Source organism: Oncorhynchus mykiss, chromosome 7 (assembly GCF_013265735.2).
Source record: "Oncorhynchus mykiss isolate Arlee chromosome 7, USDA_OmykA_1.1, whole genome shotgun sequence".
Lineage (NCBI taxonomy): Eukaryota > Metazoa > Chordata > Actinopteri > Salmoniformes > Salmonidae > Oncorhynchus > Oncorhynchus mykiss.
This window is the reverse complement of record NC_048571.1, coordinates 8,613,103-8,637,586: the sequence shown is the minus strand read 5'-3', so window position 1 is coordinate 8,637,586 and position 24,484 is coordinate 8,613,103. Positions and strand designations below refer to the sequence as shown.

Sequence of the window (24,484 nt, the reverse complement as noted above, 5' to 3'; positions counted from 1 at the left end):
AGCATTACTCCTGAACCTGTATAAGCACACATTAACAACACCTGATCTGGTGCTGTGATTATGTGCACCCCTAACACGAGGAAAGTAATCAGTTAGATATCTGGGCGCAGAACCAGAAATACTCCTGTAAATGAAACATAGCTCAATGGGACTCAGGGAGAGGCACTACAACGTCTAGGGTGGTGACTTGCTGTTATAAGTTCAGCAGGTCCGTGTTCTGTTGTTGTCACAGCTTGTTAATAGTCTAAAATACTGAAGAAGGTGCAGGGGAACTTGAAGAGTGGAACCTTTTTCTCACTCTAAAGCACACACCTGAGTTAAAAGAGGCTACATGTCAATCCTGACTGAGTTAAAAGAAGCTACATGGCTACATGTCAAACCTGACTGAGTTAAAAGAGGCTACATGTCAACCCTGACTGAGTTTAAAGAGGCTACATGTCTACATGTCAAACCTGACTGAGTTAAAAGAGGCTACATGTCAACCCTGACTGAGTTTAAAGAGGCTACATGTCTACATGTCAAACCTGACTGAGTTTAAAGAGGCTACTTGTCAACCCTGACTGAGTTTAAAGAGGCTACATGTCTACATGTCAAACCTGACTGAGTTAAAAGAGGCTACTTGTCAACCCTGACAGAGTTTAAAGAGGCTACATATCTACATGTCAACCCTGACTGAGTTTAAAGAGGCTACATGGCTACATGTCAACCTGACTGAGTTAAAAGAAGCTACATGTTAATCCTGACTGAGTTAAAAAAGGCTACATGTCAACCCTGACTGAGTTAAAAGATGCTACATGGCTACATGTTAATCCTGACTGAGTTAAAAGAGGCTACATGGCTGACTGTAACGTGACTGTACCCCTGCACATCGACCCAGTACTAGTACCCCGTGTATATAGCCAAGTTGGTACTCATTGTGTATTTATTCCTTGCGTTATTATTTTTCTATTATTTGTCTCTAGGCATTGTTCGGAAATGCCCGTAAGTTCAATATTATATTATTAGTCTACACCTGTTGTTTACAAAGCATGTGACAAATACAACTTGATTTGATGGAGACTTCTTTCCGCATGCAGCCCTGTCAGGCTGAGGAGGCCATGTTTTTGCCCTAGTACTACACGCCCGATTCCACTAATCAACTCATCATCAAACCTTTAAATCAAGTGTGTAAGGCTCGGGAAATACTGCCCCAGATGTACATCTGCATTAGAAGCTGAGTCTGTCAGGTACTTTGTCCCCCTGCCTAGGAGTCAGACAGACACATCCTATAGGCCTAAACCCTCCCAGCGATAGGCCTGAACCTATTCTGGTGGTGGATAAAGCTGTTATGAGTCATATTGCCTGATAGAACACAGTTATCAAATGAAAAGTTCTCTAAACACCTCATTACATACTAGACCTACAACATGCTTTACCATTCTCTGGATTAGAAACGTCAAGCAAACCCCGTTCATGACATGTTGTAGTAGACAGGCAGGCTATGTTTTGGCCTAACCAGCACAAATTCAGAGGGAAACATTGCCCTCTTGTGACTTGAATATTGCATAAATATTTATTCAGGCCTATATTATTCTGGAGACTTATAGCCAGTATATTGCATACTGGCCATAAGACTGACCAAACCAGGAAGGATATACACTGAGTATTACCAAACATTACGAACACCTTCCTAAAATTGAGTTTGCACTCAGAACAGCCCCAATTTGTCAGGGCATGGACCAGGTGTCAGGGCAAGGTGTCAAAAGCGTTCTGCTGGCCCATGTTGACTCCAATGCTTCCCACAGTTGTGTCACATTGGCTGGTAGACCATTCTTGATACAGACAGGAAACTGTTGAGCGTCAAAAACCCAGCAGCGTTGCAGTTCTTGACACAAACCGGTGCGCCTGGCACCTACTACTATAGTCTGTTCAAGGGCACTTAAATCTTTTGTCTTGCCCATTCACACTCTGAATGGCACACAAACACAATCCATGTCTTAATTGTCTCAAGGCTTAAACATCTTTCTTTAACCTGTCTCCTCCCCTTCATCAAAACGTTTTGAAGTGGATTAAACAAGTGACATCAATAAGGGTTCATGGCTTTCACCAGGATTCACCTGGTCAGCCTGTGTCATGGAAACAGCAGGTGTTCCTAATGTTTTGTATACTCCGTGTCTAGCCAAGGCAGAGTGTATATACTAGAACTCTTTCATTGGTCTGGGCTAGAGAAGGATAAAGAAAAAGGAGCGACTGCAATAAGCAAAGCAACCCCGAGTGAGAGATATGGGGCAGGAGAGGGTGGATGGCGGTGCTCATGGCCCACAGTTGGCGGTTAAACGATACCGTCCTGGTAAGTGCAGCACAGACATTGCAAGCCTGGTGACAGAGTTCTCGCAGTGTCTCTTTCTTTCATGGCACTAAACCCTGTCTCTCCCAGGACCGTGGAGAAATGCACGGTTCACCCTCCAGCCTCCCTGGACCTCGATGCTCCCAGGTAGGTAAGCCGAGCACCAGCAGCGTGAACAGGTGTGACATTCTGATAGGCCAGGGAACACGACAAAACAAGGCATGGCAATGTTCGTGTTCCTCTGCTCTGACGTAGCTGACACACGCCAGATTTTATAACGCCCGGATAGGTATTTTATGTATCAACTAACCACATCTTGTGTTTTAGCATTTTGGTGCAAAACTACACAGTTGATGACAGGGAAGGCAACCATTGGTTTATGCATGCAGCGTTTGAGCAGGGGAAAGCAACCAATAATAGCACCTGTACGCTTGTACCTTACTGCACAACACGTGCAACGTATTAGGCACTAATAGCAATATTGGATGCTTGCACACAAAATCAATTCAATGCTTTCAATAGGCCTATGTAATGTAACGACCTAGCAAAAGAATGCTGGTTGCCAGTCTGTTTAGATAACATTCCAGTCCTTGTACTCCAAGTCATGTGAATATGAAGTACAAGGAGTTGAACATGAGCTTTAAAAAAAAATGGCAACCAGGCAAGACAGAACCCGGTTGGTACAGAACCCGGTACCAACCATACAGACTCGGGCCATAGTTTTCTTTGTAGAATATTTGTGCCAAAATGTTAATAATACGATAATTACCATGTTCATTCATGCACACTTATTGTAAATTAATGTAGGAATGAACTGAAATTGTTCAATAAAAACGGTTTTCAAAAAATGGGCTTTTACCCGCCATCAACGTGGTCATCGGGGACTGGGAAAGTGCCATCTGGACAAGTTGAGGGCGGCAGAGCCTTGAAGAGCGGGAAATAAAACCCAATTAAACTAGCTTAGCTAACCTGCGACTGCTCTAAAGTTTCCTACCTTTGGCACATGGAAACAAACTAACAATAGTCTATAGATACATGTTTCTCTGGTTAAATACAACTATAACAATATAAATGTAACCCATGTAGCCCACCTATGAATATGAGTGGTTTAGGACGAGCTCAATCTGGTAAGCGCCAGATATTTTCCCTTCGTTCATACTGCAGATAGACTGGTGTTGATGACTCTGATACAGGCTCGGCTGTCCCTGGCTGTGTGCACCTCCCTTGCAAGGTGTTTTAACTTGAGCTGCCATTGTCTTGCTGAATTATTTGTTTCCACTTTACTTGTTCACGACATCTAGTTAAGCACGGTGTCCACGATGGAGAACGAAATAACCGTAAGTTACCTTTCACCAGCGTACTAACTTTACTTGCCATCATGCTAGCTAGCTAAGATGAATATGTTGTAAAAAAAAAATATATATATATATATATATATATGTTTAGCGAAGTAGCTAAACAGATAAGTGTTGCGTTTGATTGTGTCGGTATATTTAATTGTGATTCATGTAACAATGTGGGTTGCCAATACTACAATTATATAAATTAATGTCATATAACCAGCAAGTTAAAATGTCACTCTTGAATGCTAACGATATTGTCTAGCAATCACTAATGTTAGCTTCCAGTGCATAAAGTTAGCAAGGTATTTAGTTTAGATAGCTAGCTAGATAAGTTATGTTAACTAGCGTTATTTATGTTCAGTTATGTCGCTTGATATAGATAATGTATTCCAAACCAGATTAAGTTATGTTGTAACTCTTTATTGGTAAATGGTGATTGATCTTGCATGTTTCTCCTGATCGAAAATGTGTTGGCTGACTCTTGTTAGCTTTTAGCTAGCTAACTAGCTAAATTCTCTCTCCTAAACCTTAGCCTAGCATTGTGCAGTTTCTCATGCATTTCAGTGAGCCATATTATAGGCTTTAAAAAGCAAAAGGTCACTCAGGGTTGGCTAGTTATTCCCAGCTCTAGACAAAACAAAAGTGCATCTACAAAGACAACCTCTTTTCAAGGCGCCGTTGTCCCCAAGAATACAGTTGTAGAGACAGTTTGTTTTGAAAGATCAAAGGCTTACAACATACCTTTTGTCTTAAAGATATCAAACAATATTGCTTTGTAAAATAGCTAATTTTTGCTACATTATCAGAATTTCTCAGCATTGGTGAGGATGGCCAATCCAGTGATGCTCTTGTTCTGTTTCAAGCTAATCTCAATCTGCACGCAGACCAGCACTCCCTCTCCTCCTCCTGCTCCAGTGTCTCAAGACCCCAGCAACGACACCTCTCCCTCTCACCATGCCCTCCGCTTTGGCACCGTCATCCCTAACCGCATCTTTGTGGGAGGCATTGATTTCAAGGTGACTTTTGTCTCTTTCTTTACTTTCATAGGGCCTCCTGGTTTTGTGTTTGCAACCTAACTTGACCTTTTTGCTGCTGCTGCTGCTGCATGTTACTGGACCATGAAATAGGTGTGTTATTTTTGTGTGTAGACCAATGAGAGCGACCTGAGACGCTTCTTCTCCCAGCATGGAGCAGTGAAGGAGGTGAAGATAGTGATTGACCGTGCTGGGGTGTCAAAAGGGTGAGTTCAGTTAAACTGTAGATGTTCTGCCCCGCAGACTGGATGACACCTGCAATGATGTTTATTAACGTATGACAATGGAAATGTAATCCAGGGACACTGCCTTGTGTTTGTGTCCATCCCACAGATATGGCTTTGTTACCTTTGAGACCCAGGAGGATACAGAGAGAATCCTTCATGATGTGAGTAACTAAAAGTACATTCTTTGACAAAAGGGTTCCAAAAGGGTTCTTTGGCAGTCCCCATAGGAGAACCCTTTTTGGTTCCATGTATAATTATTTTTGGTTACATGTAGAACCCTCTGTGGAAACTGTTCCACATGGAATGCAAAACGGTTCCCCTATGAGGATAGCCGAAGAACCCTTTTAGGTGCTAGACGGCACCTTTTATTCTAAGAGTGTAGAGCCAATATACTGTACAGATTAGAGGTCGACCTCTAGTACAGAAATGGGATAGAGACGATACGATACAAACCTTATATCTCCTTCTAGAGGACAGCAGCTCAAATACACATTAGATCTAGCCCAGTCCATCACCCGTAAAGTTATGGTCATAGGTAGTAAATGTTCAGTGTAAAGTGATCTGTCTCAATCTGTACCGGATACCCCCTGTCCCTCTGCCACCACCACATCCCCAGGCTGACAGACTGTGCTTCCGGGACAAGAGGCTCAACATCGGCCAGGCCGTCCGCAAGCAACAAGTGGGAGGTCACCGTAAGTAACAGAGCACCGCGGAGCAGGGGTAGGCCACCCTGATCCTGAAGTGCTTTAACCGGCCTGGAAGACCAGGTGTGTTGAATTTAGGCAGTCACTGAACTGATCAATTAGCTCATTTGGTCAGGTGTGGTGCCTAGATTGAACAGAATCCTGCAGCACCTCAGGAACAGGGTTGTCTTCCCATGCTGTAAATGAGTGACAGCTGAAGAGGTAGCATTACATAGTGGTGGAAATGACTTTTTCAACACGTTTGTAATGCATCATTGAACATTTGAACTATCATACCATATAATGTCTTATCTTGATCGTGGTGGATGGGGACTAATGTGCTCTTGCACTTGTTGGCTTTAAAATTCTGAATCATCACCTGGGATTGAGTGTCGATAACATTTGCCTTTGTACATAACCTGGTGGTTGACTTGTGCCTCTTTCCTCCTCCACTCAGAAAACAGCTTCTCTGTGTCCAGCCATACTCCTGCCATGATACCCACCCCCTGTGGAACCATGTACCTCACCACCCCTACGGGGTACCCCTACACCTACCACAACGGAGTGGCTTACTTCCACACCCCAGAGATGAGCCCCTCCGCCCCCTACCACTGGCCCGTGAGTCCTATCCTTCACTCAGCCATGTGCTCATGCCACGTCTTCCCTGGTGGTGAATGAAATGTGCATTCTACATGAAGATTTGATTTGAACACACAGCAACATGTGAGAATCATAGAGAGACTACTGATCATGTTTCATCCAGGAAACAGACACGACATCCTACAGTGTCTTAGTCATTTTATACAATTCATTGCATTTGATTAAAATCTTAAGTTATTGTACATTTGCTTTTTTTTGGTGTAAAGATAAATGTTCTTTCGTACATGGCTGGTGTCCCGCATGTTACATGTGTCCTTGTAGTCCCGCTCAGTGCCTGGCTCTCCAGTCATGCTGACCCACCAGCCTCCACCCATCTACCAGCAGCCAGCCTACCATCACTACCAGGTCAGAGCAGACTGTCCTGGATCGTCTCACCAACACCATTACAGCTCAGCTGACCAGCCTGATCCCAGATCTGTTTGTGTTCTATAGGCAATGTTGTCCATGACCATAGGAGTTGGCAAGACAGCACAAACAGATCTGGGACCAGGCTAACGTTAGTCACCAGTACAGCATCATAAGACATCCATTGTAAATACTGGTACCTCAGCCAATGACAGCCAAGTCAGCTGTTCAGATATAATGGTATTGAGGTGTTATCCCAGGAGAAAGCTGGTGTACTCCTGGGTACTGATCTGTTTCCTATACTCTGTGTCCTTCAGGCCCCTACACAGTGTCACCCTAGTCACCTGCAATGGAACGTTCCTCAGGTAAGGGAAGGAGATGGGCTTCTGTGCTCTTCACCTCTATGTTTGTGAGTGGGTTTTTATCAGAGGCAAGGTGGATCCTAAATGTCAACTAATTGTGTGTGTGTCAGTCTCCAGTGCCCTCCAGCCCAGTGTTGTACATGCAGCCCTCTGAGCTCCTGTACCAGCCCATGGAGCAGCCCAGCGACGGGGGCTGTGTCCAGCCTGCCATGCCCCTCATAGAGGCCCCCATCCCAGAGGTTGATAACATCCTGACCTGAGTCCTGTTCATTACGCTCAAAACTGAGAGAAAAAAAACTACCTTGGTCCAATAAGAAAGACACATTTGTATTGACTGTTTCAAAATGTTTTGCCACAGTACGACCTACTGAACACAACCATTTTGCAGTTCCCTCCGTCAGTGTACTATTTCCCATATGCTACTTCATAGCGTTAGGTGACAGTTGATGTATAAAACCGTACTCAGTGCTTACTTGTTCTACCATAGCAGCAGTTCATCGACCACATGGTGCAACCAGCCTACAATCACACGTTATCATACTACCCACAAAGTCCAGGGGGGATGACACCTGTGATGATACAGCAAGAACCAGGAAAGGTACCAGTTATAATACCAGTATAAACTTATTATGACATCATATGATAATGCATGCTAGAGAATCATCTCTATTGGTCTGTTGTGATGAAGGATTGTCATGTGTTGTGTCTGTTACGTTCCCCATCTAGGAACAGAAGTTCCACGCCATGAGGCGAGGTTACCCCTCCTCGCCGGTCAGCCTGAAGCCCAGGTACGGCCGCAACCCGCACTACGCCCACCTGCGCAAGGAGTACCGCCCAGAAATCACCACTGACCCCTCCCCTCCGACCGCCACCGAACCACTCAAGTAGAGTATATCCACGTTTCCTTTCAGCCAATGAAACGCCCATCTCCTCAGGCAGAAAGACCCACTTCTCTATCTCTCTACCCGCTTGTCAGTCTCTCCATGACCCTGTCTCCTCCAACCCTTCACACGCATCATATTATTCAGTCCAGACAACTATGTGCTCGCTGAATGTTCATCTGTTTAGTATAATTTAACAGAATATTGAGAATATGAATCATTTTAGCTACTAAAAAGTACTGTAAGCACTATGATGTAAGTGCTCGTTCTATCACTTCCGGACTGTGAAAAGGTGCATAGTTTCCTCTGGTGTTTTTTCCACAACTCAGGGAGGGATAACTAGCTCCTGGTACTGCATGGTACCGTTGAACTGTTTCATAACTAACCTAATGCACGATTGAGCTTAAAGTTAAGCTAAACCATCTTTTGTAACAAGAATGTTCCTCCTTTGGCATCTGTGTCAAACTTTTGCCATGTAATCGTTCAGAGTATAGAAGAAAAAGAGAACTATTTCCTGATACTGCTTTATATTGGCCAATCACACGTTTTCTTTTTCAAATTAGCTCTCAATGCAAAGCAAAAAAAAGTCTAACGAAGATTACTGCCAATATTAGTTCTAAATAAAAGCTCTCTATCTGCCATTGAGCATGTTTTATCTCAATGGTATTAGAATAGTCAAGATGACTGTCTTTATGATGTGACTGCAATACATGTTGGAAAATGTATTTTAAAATAATTAGGCTGCTGTCACAGAGGAGTGCAAATAGATCCCTAGAGAGTTAATCGTTACATAATTCTCCAACTGGATGAAAAAATACAGAACCAGGAGATTATTTTATACACTTAGCATTTTTATGTATCTCATGTTTTCAAGAGCTGTTTCATATAGATTTTGCTGTGATTGTGAGTCTTTAAAAAACAATGTGCCCTCCAGATGAGGGGGTAACATCAAAATAACTCTGTCCACTGGACTGGGACCACAAGTAAAGTACAATGAACATCAGTCAAACAGATTCACATGGTGTTTTGTCAGCTCTGTGTGACGGCTGGGACATTTCAACAGATTCACATGGTCTTTCTTCGGCTCTGTGTGACGGCTGGGACATTTCAACAGATTCACATGGTCTTTCTTCGGCTCTGTGTGACGGCTGGGACATTTCAACAGATTCACATGGTGTTTCGTCGGCTCTGTGTGACGGCTGGGACATTTCAACAGATTCACATGGTCTTTCTTCGGCTCTGTGTGACGGCTGGGACATTTCAACAGATTCACATGGTCTTTCTTCGGCTCTGTGTGACGGCTGGGACATTTCAACAGATTCACATGGTGTTTCGTCGGCTCTGTGTGACGGATGGGACATTTCAACAGATTCACATGGTGTTTCGTCGGCTCTGTGTGACGGCTGGGACATTTCAAGATTGGAAGGTCAACAAGGCAAGCTCTTTTTTTTGCCGCTCTTTCCTGCCAGTAAATTATTCGCCTCGTCTTCATCAACTTCAATCACCCTGGGTTCAGTCATGAGTCACCCATGGTTCACTCAGGTCTACACGATTTGGTTACTTTTTCTCCTGCATCCTGTCTTGGTCTGCTCCCTCATTGGTGATGCATGTATTCTGTTAAAAACATTTTTTTTTTTTACAAATTGTATTCTATAACTGATAAGCCATGGGTGTCAGAGTTAAAGTTTAACTAAAGAATTTATGACATCACATATTTCATTGAGGCCTATTTTTTTGAATAATTATTTGAATAGCTGGATTGCATGTACTATGAGGTGTCTGGTTTTGTTTTGTGTGAACTGCGATTCGATTTCATTTCATGATCTTCCCTGTAAAATATATATATATATATATATATATATATATAATCAGGGTAGAAACATCTTGAATTTTCCACAACGGTTCATATTTGAAAAGTTATGTCGTTTTGCTCTGAAACATACTTGTTTTCTTGTTGAGAATTGATCACAGTGAAAGTCAATACCAGAAGAAAACAAATGACAGAATCATTTCATAAATAAGTGCTCCCATGTTCTGTTAATTTATCATTAAAATAACCGTTTAGGTCAATTTGATTTGGTCAGTTACTAATAAAACAGAATCCGTTTGATTTGAAATGACATGTTAGGAAAAGTATTTTGTTGTATTCTGAGCATGCCTGTAATTTCTCAATGTTCCATTTTAATAAACAGGTTTTACTCTTTACATGTTGTCATAGCACCACATTGTCAAGTCAATGTGTCTTGCTTTTTAAAACATACATAAATGTTGAACTATTTGTTACACGTTTGATGTTCAGTTTGGGGATATTCCACCTCTACCTCCTGTAATCCCATTACTCAATCTGAGGAGCAGATCAACTATGCTTTGCTCCAAAGTACAGCCTTTTAAAAAAATGTCATATTGTTTTGGAGTTAAGATATGCTCCGTTCATCTACCCTTTTTATAAATGAGGCTAAAGTTGTCTTGACCTTACAGTTAAGATGTTTTAACATCAGTGCATGTATGTTTTGTATATAGTTCTGAACACTAGCTAACATTTGGCTGTTTACTTTGATGTTCTTCTGCACATTACATTGTGCCTTGTTCTTTCTGAATATTGGGGGGGGGGGGGGGGATGTTTAAGACTTGTTGTGTTCAGAAGTGGGTCGTCTTGTTGGTAAGAATAAAGTTTGAACCCTTGAGAAGGATGGATACGTCCGTGTGTCATTGAGCCCAGGGAAACAACCCTTCATTGATAAACCCTTACTGATGAAATGGAAGCCTGTTTGAAATCGTTGCACTGCTGTGAAAATGTGAAGACTACAGGTCACACATGTACAATAGGAACACATGGCACTTGATTGTAAATATAGCAGATATTTTAATAAGAAACAGTGAATGGATATCCACCAGGGACAAAATGGCAACACAGTCAAACACATCGTTGTGTTGCCTGAGTAATAGTTCATCATTTGACAAGAATATAGAAAGTGAATGAGACATAATTGTGCTTTGAAAACCTAAGGCATTTCTGAGTAGCTGTCATTAATTTTCACCAATAATGAAAACATCAAATTCCTTTATTTGAAATAAATACAGTGAGAGATTGTTGCCCTAAATGGCATGAACGTAAAACACCCCCCATCCCCTTCTATAGAAACCAGTTATTAGGAAAGCAGTCCTTGTGCCATGTCAAAGATGTAGGACCTCTGGCCCAGTAAACAGGCTATCCTGCGGCAATGTTGCCTTTTATGGCTCTGGGTTGAAGCTTCCCCTAGGTACAGATCAGCTTGCCCTCCCCTAATCTTAACCTCAGCCGATCTAGGATCAGCTTGCCCTCCCCTAATCCTAAACTCAGCCATTAGTGGAATAAAACCCTAAAAACCATTTTTGTTATAGTCTGCAATTAATCATGTCCTTCCACTTCCTTAAATCTAGGATGGAAGACTGACGTGGTTCTATATACAGTATAGTCAGAAATATCAGGACTATTAAATACCTGTTATATCAACCTGTATAATGTAGCCTGTTTATTAAATACCTGTTATATTAACTTGTAGCTCTACATTAGACCAGAGTTCCTGACACCTAGAACCCAACAAAGGCTGCATTTACACAGACAGCCCAATTATGATCTTTTGCCACCAATTGGTCTTTTGACCAACCAGAACAATTATTTTGCCCATAAGAATTTGGTTGCCTGTGTAAACGCTGCCCAAGGACCAAACAGAAAGCACATGATAAAGTAACTAGCAAAGGGTGTCACAGTTTATCAGGTACACCACCCTGTTCACCAAAATGATTTGCTCCTACAGTGAGTCACGTGGCTGTGGCTTGCTCTATAAAGTAGGCTGACAGGCATCGAGCCATTCAGTAACTGTTTGATTGAATGCTAGAATGTGTCAAACTAGCGGCCTAAGTGACTTTGAGCGTGGTTATCGTCTGCTAGGAACACCGGATCCAATATCTCTGAAAGAGCCGGCTTCCTGGGATTTTCACGCACGAATGTCTAGAGTTTACTGTGAATGGTGCGACAAACAAAAAACATCCAGTCAGTGGCAGTTCTGTGGGTGAAAACAGCTCGTTGATGAGAGGTCGAAGGAGAATGGCAAGAATCGTGCAAGCTAACAGGCTGGCCACTAACGGCACAGTACAACAGTGGTGTGCAGAACGGCATTTCAGAACGCACAACTCGTCGATCCTTGTCAAGGATGGGCTACTGTAGCAGACGACCACACGGGGTTCCACTCCTATCAGCTAAAACTAAGAAGAAGCACTAGTGGGAACGCAATTACCAACACTGGACAATCAGGAGTGGAAAAACCTTGCCTGGTCTGATGAATCCCGTTTCCCGGTTCATGCTGATGACAGAGTCAGGTTTTGGCGTAAGCAGCATGAGTGCGTTTACCCATCCTACCTGGTGTCAACGGTACAGGCTGGTGGCGGTGGTGTACTGGTGTGGGGAACGTTTTCCTGGCACACGTTAGGTCCCTTGATACCAATTTAGCAACGATCGAACGTCACAGCGTATCTGAACATTGTTGCTGACCAAACCCAATAGAGAGCATCTTTGGGATGAGGTAGACCGGGCTGTTTGCAGTATCAATGTCCCCGCCGTCCAATCTGCAGCTACAGCGTGATGCCATCCCGTCTGCATGGACCGACATCCATGTGGAACGTTTCCGACAGGCTGTTTTGGTGGCAAAGCAGGGTTTGACCCGGAACTAGATGGGTGTACCTAATTAACTGGCCACAGTGTATATTGGTTAGTCATTTAACCACAACATTGTCTTGTTCTCTGAAACATACAAGCTAAATTAGGATGTTCATACAATATTGAAAATATTCTACTTAAAAACTGGTGATTTTAGTGTACTTTAGTGTATTGTGTGGTTGTGGGTGGGTGTGTGAGACAGCCATGTGTTTGAAATAGTTTGGCAGGGTGTAGCAGATCCTCTTCAGATCCCTAGTCCTCAGGCGTCGCTCTCGCCCTCTGCTTCGTTAGGGTTAGTCTCATCCTCCATGATGGGTACGATCAGGTTGTCCTTGGACATCAGGTTGTACTTCATCACGAAGCGCGTGAACCGATGGCACAGGAACGTCTCGTTCTGGAGAGGGCAAAAGCATTCGCTTGAGTATTCCTATATAAAATCACAACGTTTCTAAACCCAATGCTAGTTGAAAGCTGTAATCACTGGTAACCAATACACCAGAGTCAAATTATATTAAGTACAATGCAACAAGTATCATCACAATCACAGCTGAATCTATGTGAAACCTGTTGGGGTAAGAGTTAGGACGAGATTCAGTCTGATCAGGCATTGTAGCACGCTTAACATGTAAAGGTCATTTCCCATTGTGCCGACATATTCAGCGTTAACCGTGAATGTGACCTCCGCAGCCGCTGGAACGTTCGACAACGCGGGATCAGATTGGATCCCAGCCTCAGGGTTTTGGGTTACTGCTTTACAGTATGTACATGTGTAATTACAATTCACTATTCACAGGAATAAAGACAGTCAATGCTTACCTCATACTTGTCAAAGATCTGACGATGGTGGAAGTAAGCGTGGGAGAATATCCTGTAGATCCGCCGGCAAACTGAACCCAGTTTCCCTACTGAGGACTCTTTAATGCTCACTCTACCATAGAACAGAGACCAAATCAGGTCACAATCTATAGACAGCAACTTTATCACAACGCTTACAGCAAATGTAGGTAGCTGCATATATCAGGACAATGCGGATGATCATTTGGATAAAATGGTGTTCAATAAAAAAACAATTGATTTCTGTGTGAAGGGTGCTGGGGGTTAATGAGAAAGTTAAAGACACAGGAGACAGAGGAACACGGTAAACAGTTGTTACCTGCTAGGGAAGTACTTGTTACTGTTGAGGAGGCAGGCAGCTCCGTCCAGAGTGTGTCTGGTGTAGTCGATGGCTGGACACTGTGCAGGAGACAGCAAACACAACAACAGGCTTGAGTACCAGCCATGATACAATAATGACTATAATGGTGTTATTAGTTCTGGCATGGTGAATGGTCGGTGCCAGAGGACAACTATCTTGTAGTCCTGTGTGGCTCAGTTGGTAGAGCATGGTGCTTGCATGGGTTCGATTCCCACTGGGGCCCCCCAAGTTACAAGTTTGTCTATAAGTCGTATGTAGAGGATACTGCTTACTTCAAAACAGAAAATGTATGCAAGCATGACTAAGTCACTAAGACTAAGTGGCTTTGGATAAAAGTCTAACTGGTTTATATTAGTATTCTATTCTTATACCAGGGAAAGAGGGTAGGAACTGGATGAGGGATCCGCCTCTACAAATGCTGTGGGCAGAGAGGACCTTACCTCTTTGGGAGTCTTGTGTGCAGCACAGAGGAAGATCCACTGCTCTGTTGCCGTCATCTGGGTGCATGTGTCTGGGTGGCATTCTCCCTGTGAACAGACAGAGTACATGTTAGTAACAGACTTACTGGACGTTACCACTCCAACAAACACAGTGTGAGAAGAATGGATGTTCAACATGATCTTCCTGAAGAGCTATGTCACAGGCCTGGGCAACTCCAGTCCTCCAGGGCCTGATTGGCATCACCCCTTTTCTCCTTCCCTAGCAAACACAGCCGATTAATCAAATGACATTCTAAACTGAGGATCACGATTAGGTGATTATTAGAGTCAGGTGTGTTAGCTGGGACTGGGGCAAAACTGTGACACCAATCAGGACCCGGGGACTGGAGTTGCCCAGCCCTGCTGATCCATCGTAAGAGCATACCTGTAGTTTCACAGCAAGTCCGTTCAGCTCCAAACAGAACTGCCTAAAAACGGAGGACACGAGACAAGACCAAATGTTAAAAGGAGGATGTGTTTTCAGCACCAGTACACATTTGGGATGTCCACATGACTTTCTTCTAAGTGGTAAACGGCAGCCACTACCTGAGGTGTTCGTACTTCCAGACCCCCTCATCCTGACCCTCTGGGGGCTCCAGGATCTTGTCCATGTTGGAGCAGTCTGTACGGATGTTCTGTTGGATGTACTGAGAAGAACCACAAACAGACTTTAGAAACAGAACAGAACTGTATTAAATACATCACCTGACTAAGCCATTCTACCTCAGCAACTCAAATGGCAGAGTAGCAGTCTTGTTGTTGTCTACATTTGAAAGATTACAGTTTCTCTGACATTTTGTCTATATGCAACTGCTCATCCATACTGGAGAATGTTACAGAGAACTGCCCACACAGATCAGCCCTAGCTACGTAGCTAGTAGAATGCCTGATTAGACTTCTTCAATTAACCACGGTGTCATCATACGCAAATGACTCAAACAGTAAGATATTTCAAACATTAAAACAGAGACATCTGACTCCCACCTGCTGCACAGCCAGTGTGCTGTCCATCTCCTCGAATGACTCATCGGGCCAGTTGTAGAAGTCCTGTGGGCATACACAAGAAACTCAGCAGGGCAAACTAACTGCACTGATTCAGCTGACAAAAAGACCTCGCCAGCTAGCTTATCTCTGTCTGGTAAACGAATAGGTAGCTACTAGCCCAATATTGGACTAAAGGAGCCTAACATTACTCCTTATAGTCCAAAGACCTTACATGTTCTGTTTAAAGGGTGAATTGGCTCTGGAAGCCAAATACTCCATCTAAACATGAATCCATTCTCAATTGTGGTACAGTTCTAGAACCATAAATGCCTCTACGTTCATGTCACATCCAAATTATTTCACAAATGCAAAATAGCTCCTCCCGTCCTGGGAGGAGCTATAGGAGGAAGGGCTCATTGGAATGGCATTCCAATGAGGTCCTCATATAGCTCCTCCCACCAGCCTCCACTGGTTTAACCTGTTAACACAGTTGCAGTGGACAGTGTTTTTCAGTGACAACATGTTTGTGGCCTGTCTTCAGTTTACACACAGTTGTTCTGAGACGCAGAGATGGCTAATTAGCACAGGTACCTTTTAACAAGCGTTGTAAAATGGAAATATGCTCATGTGGTACCCTAACTTTTTAAAGGTGTGTATCAATTTAACATGTTGTTGTTGTTTTTACATTATTTCTCACCGATATGAAAGGTCGTTATGTTTCCAAAATCGTACTGCAAACTATCCGTGTTAATGTTCAGACCGAGTGTCGCGGCTCTTACCAAAACTCCCACATTCATCCAGTGATTTGTGTGTAATCTAATGGCACTGAGAGTCATGATTAAGGGCGAGGTAGTTAGCTACTAGATAGCTAGCTACCTGTAGATTCTATTTTCAGATAACTTCAGACAATTGACAATACAAACAGGCATCGTTTGATAGCTGTGACCAACCCATTTCTTATAGGTCCTGACTTTGACTGGCTAGCCAGCTGGCTGTATGTAGCCTCGCTAACTAGCAACATTAGCTAGTTAAGTAAGCTAACGTTAGCAGCTGACAAACGGGCCGTTCTAGGAAAGGATACAAAATGTGCCCAAGTAAAAAAAATGCAAGACATGAGCATTGAACACACTAAAATTAAACCATGTTGCTAAAATCTGGTACCTTTTCTTTAGTCCCTGGTCGATTCCTCCTCATAACAGCTGCACCCTCCGCCATGACCATCTCGACTGGAATCCGGATGTTGCCAAAGCTGGAGGAAGTGTCAGCTCGCCGTGCAAGTAGCCTATCTTCTGACAGTAAAAAAAAGAAATTGCGGATTTGATTGAACTTCAGGGGTGTATTCATTAGTCGGATTCTGTTGGAAAAACGTTTTAGAAAAAGAAACCGTTTAAATCAAATAATATAAAATATAATTGTATTTGTCACATGGGCCGAATACAACTGGTGTAGACTTTACCATGGAATGCTTGCTTACGAAGCCTTCCCAACGACACAGAGTTTTAAAATAAAGTAGTACAAGAGGAATAAAATAAAATACACAAGATATACACAGGGAGTACCAGTACCAGATCAACATGAAGAGGTACGGGGTATCTGAGGTAGATATGTACACGAAGGCAGGGTAAAGTGACTAGACATCAGGATCGATAATAAGAATAAAATAAAGAACAGAGCACCAGCAGCAAATTATGAGTGTAAAAGTGTGTGTTTGTGTTAGCCTGTGTGTGTTAGCCTATGTGTGTTAGCGTATGTAGTGTATGTGAAAGTGCGTGGGAGTGTCAATGTAGTGTGTGCGTGTATATATAGTTTATCGTTTACTCTTGGAACCAAACGGAACGAAACGGGGAGGGACCTACTTGAATTTCTCCAATAGAAACTCTCGTTTTCGTTGCAAAACGTTTTCCGTTTGGAGTGAACGGTTTCCGTTGCAAAACGTTTTGCAACCGAATCCGACTAATTCATAAATCATAAATCCTCTCTTATACACATACCAGGTATATACCAGCAATGGTGTGTGTGTAAGAAAGGATGTATCAATGTATACTTGATTTAATTCCAGATCTCAGATCCACCCGGGTGGGAGAACTGGGTGTATTCATTATTTGGATCAGTGAAAATAAGAATAATGTTTGTTTAGTTGTGGAAAGCTATTAAAGTGTTCTCAACATAAATATTTTGAGGGAAAAGAGGGGGTAATTTTGACTTCAATGTATTTATATGTAAGAAAACAAATGTAGTTTTCTCTGTTTATTGTCTCCTTTCATTTGATTGATTAATACTGTTGAGTCTTTTTAAATTCACAGGCCACACTGCTGACCACCAGTCCTGTGACAGTATCTGATGCAGTAGAGGCTATATTATTATCATTATGTGTTGTTCCATAACAGATACTCCTATCCCCCATAGTATATTGTTCCCCTGTCAGACACTCTTCCCCCAATAATACCATAAGCCCCATAAGCCTTTTTGTGGCTGCAGTAGCCCACTGTAGGATCAGGCATTTCCACAGGATACCCTGTTTGTAAATATTCACTGATTCTCCATTAGCTTACTCTCAATGACAATGTTCTATAGATCATTCTATCCTCACAATGCATTATATGTTATGATCAAGCTGTTTATACTCTGTTATAATACTGTTCTACCCTAAAACAATGACGTCGTGGTTGGACGGAATCTGAGAGTGTCTGCTCCTTCCTATGTTCCATATTCTACTCCATATAGAGAATCTTCTCTAACAGGCCTCCATGTTATTTCTAGAATGAATGTGTACCTGCAGATTGTTCTATACAGTAGTGTGGTGATGGTCCTATACCGTAGTGTTGTGATGGTCCTATACTGTAGTGTTGTGATGGTCCTATACCGTAGTGTTGTGATGGTCCTATACCGTAGTGTTGTGATGGTCCTATACCGTAGTGTTGTGATGGTTCTATACCGTAGTGTTGTGATGGTTCTATACCGTAGTGTTGTGATGGTCCTATACCGTAGTGTTGTGATGGTCCTATACTGTAGTGTTGTGATGGTCCTATACCGTAGTGTTGTGATGGTCCTATACCGTAGTGTTGTGATGGTCCTATACCGTAGTGTTGTGATGGTTCTATACCGTAGTGTTGTGATGGTCCTATACCGTAGTGTTGTGATGGTCCTATACCGTAGTGTTGTGATGGTCCTATACCGTTGTGATGGTCCTATACCGTAGTGTTGTGATGGTCCTATACCGTAGTGTTGTGATGGTCCTATACCGTAGTGTTGTGATGGTCCTATACCGTAGTGTTGTGATGGTCCTATACCGTAGTGTTGTGATGGTCCTATATCGTAGTGTTGTGATGGTTCTATACCGTAGTGTTGTGATGGTCCTATACCGTAGTGTTGTGATGGTCCTATACCGTAGTGTTGTGATGGTCCTATACCGTAGTGTTGTGATGGTCCTATACCGTAGTGTTGTGATGGTCCTATACCGTAGTGTTGTGATGGTCCTATACCGTAGTGTTGTGATGGTCCTATACCGTAGTGTTGTGATGGTCCTATACCGTTGTGATGGTCCTATACCGTTGTGATGGTCCTATACCGTAGTGTTGTGATGGTCCTATACCGTAGTGTTGTGATGGTCCTATACCGTAGTGTTGTGATGGTCCTATACCGTAGTGTTGTGATGGTCCTATATCGTAGTGTTGTGATGGTTCTATACCGTAGTGTTGTGATGGTCCTATACCGTAGTGTTGTGATGGTCCTATACCGTAGTGTTGTGATGGTCCTATACCGTAGTGTTGTGATGGTCCTATACCGTAGTGTTGTGATGGTCCTATACCGTAGTGTTGTGATGGTCCTATACCGTAGTGTTGTGATGGTCCTATACCGTAGTGTTGTGATGGTCCTATACCATAGTGTTGTGATGGTCCTATACCATAGTGTTGTGATGGTCCTATACCGTAGTGTTGTGATGGTCCTATACCGTAGTGTTGTGATGGTCCTATACCGTAGTGTTGTGATGGTTCTATACCGTAGTGTTGTGATGGTCCTATACCGTAGTGTTGTGATGACTTTAAGAGAATGAATGAGGGCCTGCAGATACTGTAGCACTGTGATGATGCATTCCAAACAGTAAACGTGTCCCTTTATTGTGGATTACTGGATAATAAAATGTATTTTGGTAGACGTACAGTATCAAGAGGGCCGTGGTCCACGGCACGTGGGTCAATAATGTGCAGGGCTAGGACATCTGCATTGATGAATCAGGGGTTTTATCTGTATGGACAGGATCAAGGCCTTGGCAGCATCTCAATGCCACCAAATCCCTGCTCATTAAAATAACAAAACCTCTGGTTCGCCAACCTTTGATTGAGTTTTATAAAAGAGGCTCGTGGCCCTCTGTCCTGGATATTGCATTGAGGAAGAGTGCTCTAACAACAGCCCAGACATGAGTAAGGTAAGGGAGACCAGTTTTTCTCCAGCTAGTTGGCACTACTGTATACAGCTCTCTGGGTCTGTGCTTGTTTTTATGGACTTTAAAGCTGATTTGGAAAGGAACTGGTTGATTGATCAACACAGTAATGTCATAGTGCTGCCATGAAAAATAATCCAGAGTTAAGTTTTATAGTGTTTGGTAATGAAAATGATCATTGATCTCTGTTTTACTGGTAGACAAGCTGTAGAATACCAACAGTGTAGTAGCCTATAACAAGAGACCTATAAACAGGAGACAAACTTACTTGTACCTAATTGTTGGTCCAGAGAAGGCAGTATATTTTGCCATTATAGAAATCATAGAAAATGTGTTTTTATATTAGGAAGTGTACTTTTATTTGAAATGCAGTAAAATGAAAGAAAAAAACCTGATGTTAACATTTCCCTCCGACCTTCGACCCTGGCTGTGTAGATCACGTTCTACGAGGATAAAAACTTCCAGGGTCGCTCCTATGAGTGCGACACGGACTGCCCCGATGTGCACCCCCATTTCAGCCGCTGCAACTCCATCAAGGTAGATAGCGGCTGCTGGGTGCTGTACGAGAGGCCCAACTACGCAGGCTACCAGTATGTACTGACCAGGGGAGAGTACCCAGAATATCAGCGCTGGATGGGCTACAGCGACACCATTCGCTCCTGCCGTACCTTTTCTTATGTGAGTAGCCGGGAGGTGAGAGAAGATGGGTTTTGATGTGTGGTTTGTTCATGGCTCAATCTGTATTGTAGTAATGCATTGTGGGGATTTATCAGTGTATACTGGTTCACTCAACTGGTGGTTTTAGGACAGGTTGCCTTAATACAGACAAAGCCTAGTCCTGGACTATAAAGCACTTTCAGTGGAGATTTTCCATTGATTTTTGTCCACGACTTGGCCTCATCTGTGTCCGGGAATCCGGCCCATAGTTTTATAAGCACACCACATGAGTCTGTGAATGGTTGAGAGATAACCAAAGGTCTGAAGGTACATGTCAAATAAAGCAAAGTGACTCTACGACTCGCCTAGAGGAGGAGGTTCCATGGTTGGATGGATGGAAGCCCATAATCTTGGGTTCCTTCAAGAGACATTTCTGAGACATTCTGGACATGTCCTAAACTACCTTTGTGACTGTCATGACCCTGGCCTATGTTAGCACACTGCGAACTCCCCAATTGTGATATCCCTCTTCTGACACCAAATGTGGTGTTTGGCTACTTTAGCATTTTGACTTACCTGTGTTAACCTAAGGCCCGCTGAAACATGTCAGATGTACTGGTTTCCTGTGTTAACCTAAGGCCCGCTGAAACATGTCACATGTACTGGTTTCCTGTGATTCCCCATGCCCCCCAAGTGACCTGTGTTTTGCCAGTGTTACCTCTCCTGTATCTCTCTGTCCGAGCAGGCCAGCGGCAGTCCCTACCGCATGAGAATCTACGAGAGGCCAGACTTCCAGGGACAGATGATGGAGTTCGGCGAGGACTGTGACTCCGTCCAGGACCGTTTCCGTAGCCGTGACATCTACTCCGCCAACGTCATGGATGGCTACTGGACCCTCTACGAGCATCCCAACTACAGGGGCCGCCAGTACTTTATGAGGCCCGGCGAGTACAGGAAGTTCAGCGAATGGGGAGCCACCTGTGCCACCACCGGCTCCTTCCGTAGGATCACCGACTTTTAGGCCCAACGTCCTCTCCACTCTGACCAGTCAATAAAACGATTGTTTAAATAAGCTTGCTGTTGATATTTCCATTTCACTGTTTCTGATTAAGTCATTGATATTAATTGGTGACATTTATGATATTTGGGGTCTGTGTTTGTGCCTTTAGCTTAAATGGAGGACAAACCTCAATATGTTGAGCAAGAGGCACATGTTGTACATGTGGGCGTAAATTGAATGGAATATACTGCAAACAGGTCTACATAAGAAGATGTAAATATATAGTTGAAATGTTGCACATTTAACATTCAAGTGTTGAATCATGTGACATTAAGCAGACCATGTTCAGGATCAAGTTTCTATCTCACTCACTCTACATGCTTCTTTGACACAGAGTCACTGGGACACAAAGGGCCACACAGTGGAAACTTACCTCCACGTTGGCAAAGTTCCCAACCAGAGAAAGGTCCCAAAACAGAGATCCTGAAGATCTTTTCATACCTGCTAGTGTAACCTTCCACCTTATGCAATATAACAGAACTCCTATTGGTTACTAGGCCCTGTCAGTCAAAGTATATAGAAGCAAATATTAATGTCAGTAACTTAGTAATAATATTCCAGGGACTTCAGGGTGTATAGACGGGCCTACATTGTCACTGTGGCTTTTTGTCAATAACAAAACACTTTTATTAGTCATGTTTAAGGACCACCTTAAAGTGCTATCAAAACTGGCTTAAAGTGTTAAAATATTGTAATTATGGTGTGAATCATATTGTTACTAATAAGATGGTTCTATAATAAATCTAATATTTTCTATGTCTGGTTAGATCAGTTATGTTCCAGTTATGTATACTGAACAAAAATATAAACACAACATGCAACAATTTTACTGAGTTACAGTTCATGTAAGGAAATTAGTCAATTTAAATAAATTCATTAGGCCGTAATCTATGGATTTCACATGACTGGGCAGGGGTGCATAGGAGGGCACAGGTTCACCAACTTGGCAGCCAGGCCCACCCACTTGGCAGCCAGGCCCACCCACTTGGGAGCCAGGACCAGCCAATCAGAATACGTTTTTCCACACAAAAGTCCTTTATTACAGACAGAAATACTCCTCAGCATCTGTGACATTGTGTTGTGTGACAAAACTGCACATTTTAAAGTGGCATTTTATTGTCCCCAGCATAAGGTGCACCTGTGTAATGATCATGCTGTTTAATCAGCTTCTTGATGCCACACCTCAGGTGAATGGATTTTCTTGGCAAATGAGAAATGCTCACTAACAGAGATGTAAACAAATTGGTGCACAACATTTGAGAGAAATAAGGTTTTGTGCATAAGAAACATTTCTGGGATTTTTTATTTCAGCTCATGGAACATGGGACCAACACTTTACATGAAGCGTTTATATTTTATTTCAGTGTATATGCAGTTCTGAGAAGAAAAATATTGTACAAGCAAAACCTGTAACAATATATGTTTGACCAATCCTGATCACTCCTGATCAATCCTGACCAATCCTGACCAATCCTGATCACTCCTGGGTTGGCAGGTAGCCTAGTGGTTAGTAACTGAAAGGTTTCTGGATCAAATCCCTGAGCTGACAAGGTAAAAATCTGTTGTTCTTCCCCTGAACAAGGCAGTTAACCCACTGTTCCTAAGCTGTCATTGTAAATACGAATCTGTTCTTAACTGGCATGGCTAGTTCAATAATAAAGGGTCTCCTGATTGCCTTTTTTTTCACACAATTAATACATTGGTTAAATAAAATAAGACATTATTTATTATTCATTTATAGGGGACAATGCACATGAATCAACATCAATATTACAATAATGCCACATCCATGTAAATGTGCCGGGGTTAGCCAAAAGATCATGTGCACCCGTAGTCCCAGGACAGCCAAGGACAATTACACAGTCACAATACACATACTCACTAAAACAATACAACATACCAATACATCACATCCAATAATATATCATTCTAACAACAACAACACTATCATCAACTGTCGTCTTACATATGAGGAACCACAGATAACTCATGTGTAGAGCTTTGGGTAGATTTGAACCATCAGTTATCCTGATATGAGGAACCACAGATAACTCATGTGTAGAGCTTTGGGTAGATTTAAACCATCAGTTATCCTGATATGAGGAACCACAGATAACTCATGTGTAGAGCTTTGGGTAGATTTGAACCATCAGTTATCCTGATGTTCCTGATGGTTTTTCCTAGATGCTTGGCTACTGCTACTGCTGTTACACAACACTGACATGATGCTGCCTCTGTGACTGACTGACTGGCATTCGAATCCGGGTCCCCCTGCGCACCACAAAGACTGTATTAGCCCACTGAGCTAAAGACTTTAGTTCGGGGAGCTAACGCAAGTCTTCAGGTCTCCGACAAGGTTACTCATCACGTAACCGTTCACTGACCATCGGTATCACATTGACGTGTATTTTCAAATCCGGATCAGTATGAAAATTCAGTATTTCCTCTCAAAGTGAATTACCACAGTTGTTTACTTGCTTTTTTTTCTTGCTAATGACACCATGGCAACATTGTTGTCCATTATGTATGTAAACATGATATATGATTACATACATGCATATTCATATAGTCAGATATTTTTGTTCGCCCACAAAACACAGACCTTTAAGTATAGAACAGAACAATGAATGTATGGGGCCAAACAACAGTTCATCACATCATTTACAGTAACGTCAGCGTTTTCAGAGTGCATGCCTACATCTAGAAATAAGAAACATATTCCGTGGCTCATTCTCACGGACTCAATCCCAGAAAGGCATTTTATAAGCTGTAACATTTGCATAATTGTGCATAAAAGGACACAATTGAAATTGACGGTGTTTGTGAATTACAATGATATGCTAAATGTCTGGTTGAGTTGTTTTGCTGATGCCAAGCCCAGCCACGCACCGGATCTCCAGTAGACAGTAGTGTTTTCTGACAATAGTGATGAACGTGTGAAAACTGGCCAACAACAATAACTCGCCACACAATAAGGCATGGCTATACATAAACAGATTTGTGTGCTAACTCCAGATCACCATTTGAATGACAATACTTTATGCTGCGCAATCACACAGCTGCTTTTTATAAAAGGACAGAGGCACAGAAAGAGTGACCATTGACTGTCTA

General features: G+C 42.7%; 3 protein-coding genes across 12 annotated transcripts; 2 read left to right on the top strand and 1 right to left on the bottom strand.

Annotated features, from left to right (window-relative positions):
• Positions 1-3,212: 3,212 nt before the first annotated feature.
• On the top strand, positions 3,213-10,068 carry LOC110527269 (protein boule-like). 3 transcript variants are annotated; one of them, XM_036982426.1, is made up of 12 exons: positions 3,213-3,453; positions 3,628-3,663; positions 4,533-4,685; positions 4,818-4,909; positions 5,037-5,091; positions 5,547-5,622; positions 6,071-6,231; positions 6,535-6,618; positions 6,936-6,983; positions 7,091-7,219; positions 7,468-7,578; positions 7,707-10,068. In XM_036982426.1, the coding sequence occupies exons 2-12, from the start codon at positions 3,646-3,648 to the stop codon at positions 7,866-7,868; spliced, it is 1,089 nt and encodes a 362-aa protein (XP_036838321.1). In that variant the 5' UTR covers positions 3,213-3,453; positions 3,628-3,645; the 3' UTR covers positions 7,869-10,068. The 3 variants fall into 3 exon arrangements, with proteins under 3 accessions (XP_036838321.1, XP_036838323.1, XP_036838322.1); XM_036982428.1 differs by having other exon boundaries at positions 3,235-3,453; positions 4,554-4,685; XM_036982427.1 differs by having other exon boundaries at positions 3,236-3,663; positions 7,471-7,578.
• A 636-nt stretch (positions 10,069-10,704) lies between these two features.
• Positions 10,705-16,924, bottom strand: LOC110527270 (MOB-like protein phocein). 3 transcript variants are annotated; one of them, XM_036982429.1, is made up of 9 exons: positions 16,781-16,924; positions 16,377-16,569; positions 15,216-15,278; positions 14,778-14,878; positions 14,617-14,659; positions 14,193-14,279; positions 13,711-13,790; positions 13,374-13,485; positions 10,705-12,951 (listed from the first exon to the last, which is right to left on the bottom strand). In XM_036982429.1, the coding sequence occupies exons 2-9, from the start codon at positions 16,557-16,559 to the stop codon at positions 12,817-12,819; spliced, it is 804 nt and encodes a 267-aa protein (XP_036838324.1). In that variant the 5' UTR covers positions 16,560-16,569; positions 16,781-16,924; the 3' UTR covers positions 10,705-12,816. The 3 variants fall into 3 exon arrangements, with proteins under 3 accessions (XP_036838324.1, XP_036838325.1, XP_036838326.1); XM_036982430.1 differs by having other exon boundaries at positions 16,377-16,504; XM_036982431.1 differs by having other exon boundaries at positions 16,377-16,501; positions 16,781-16,922.
• Positions 15,680-21,385, top strand: LOC110527271 (gamma-crystallin M2). Of its 6 annotated transcripts, none has more exons than XM_036982433.1 (4): positions 15,680-15,777; positions 15,853-15,864; positions 20,092-20,334; positions 21,059-21,385. In XM_036982433.1, exons 1-4 carry the CDS (start codon positions 15,736-15,738, stop codon positions 21,332-21,334), a joined length of 573 nt encoding a protein of 190 aa, XP_036838328.1. In that variant the 5' UTR covers positions 15,680-15,735; the 3' UTR covers positions 21,335-21,385. The 6 variants fall into 6 exon arrangements, with proteins under 6 accessions (XP_036838328.1, XP_036838327.1, XP_036838329.1 ...); XM_036982432.1 differs by having other exon boundaries at positions 20,092-20,349; XM_036982434.1 differs by having other exon boundaries at positions 15,699-15,864; positions 20,092-20,349.
• The last annotated feature ends 3,099 nt before the right edge of the window (positions 21,386-24,484 follow it).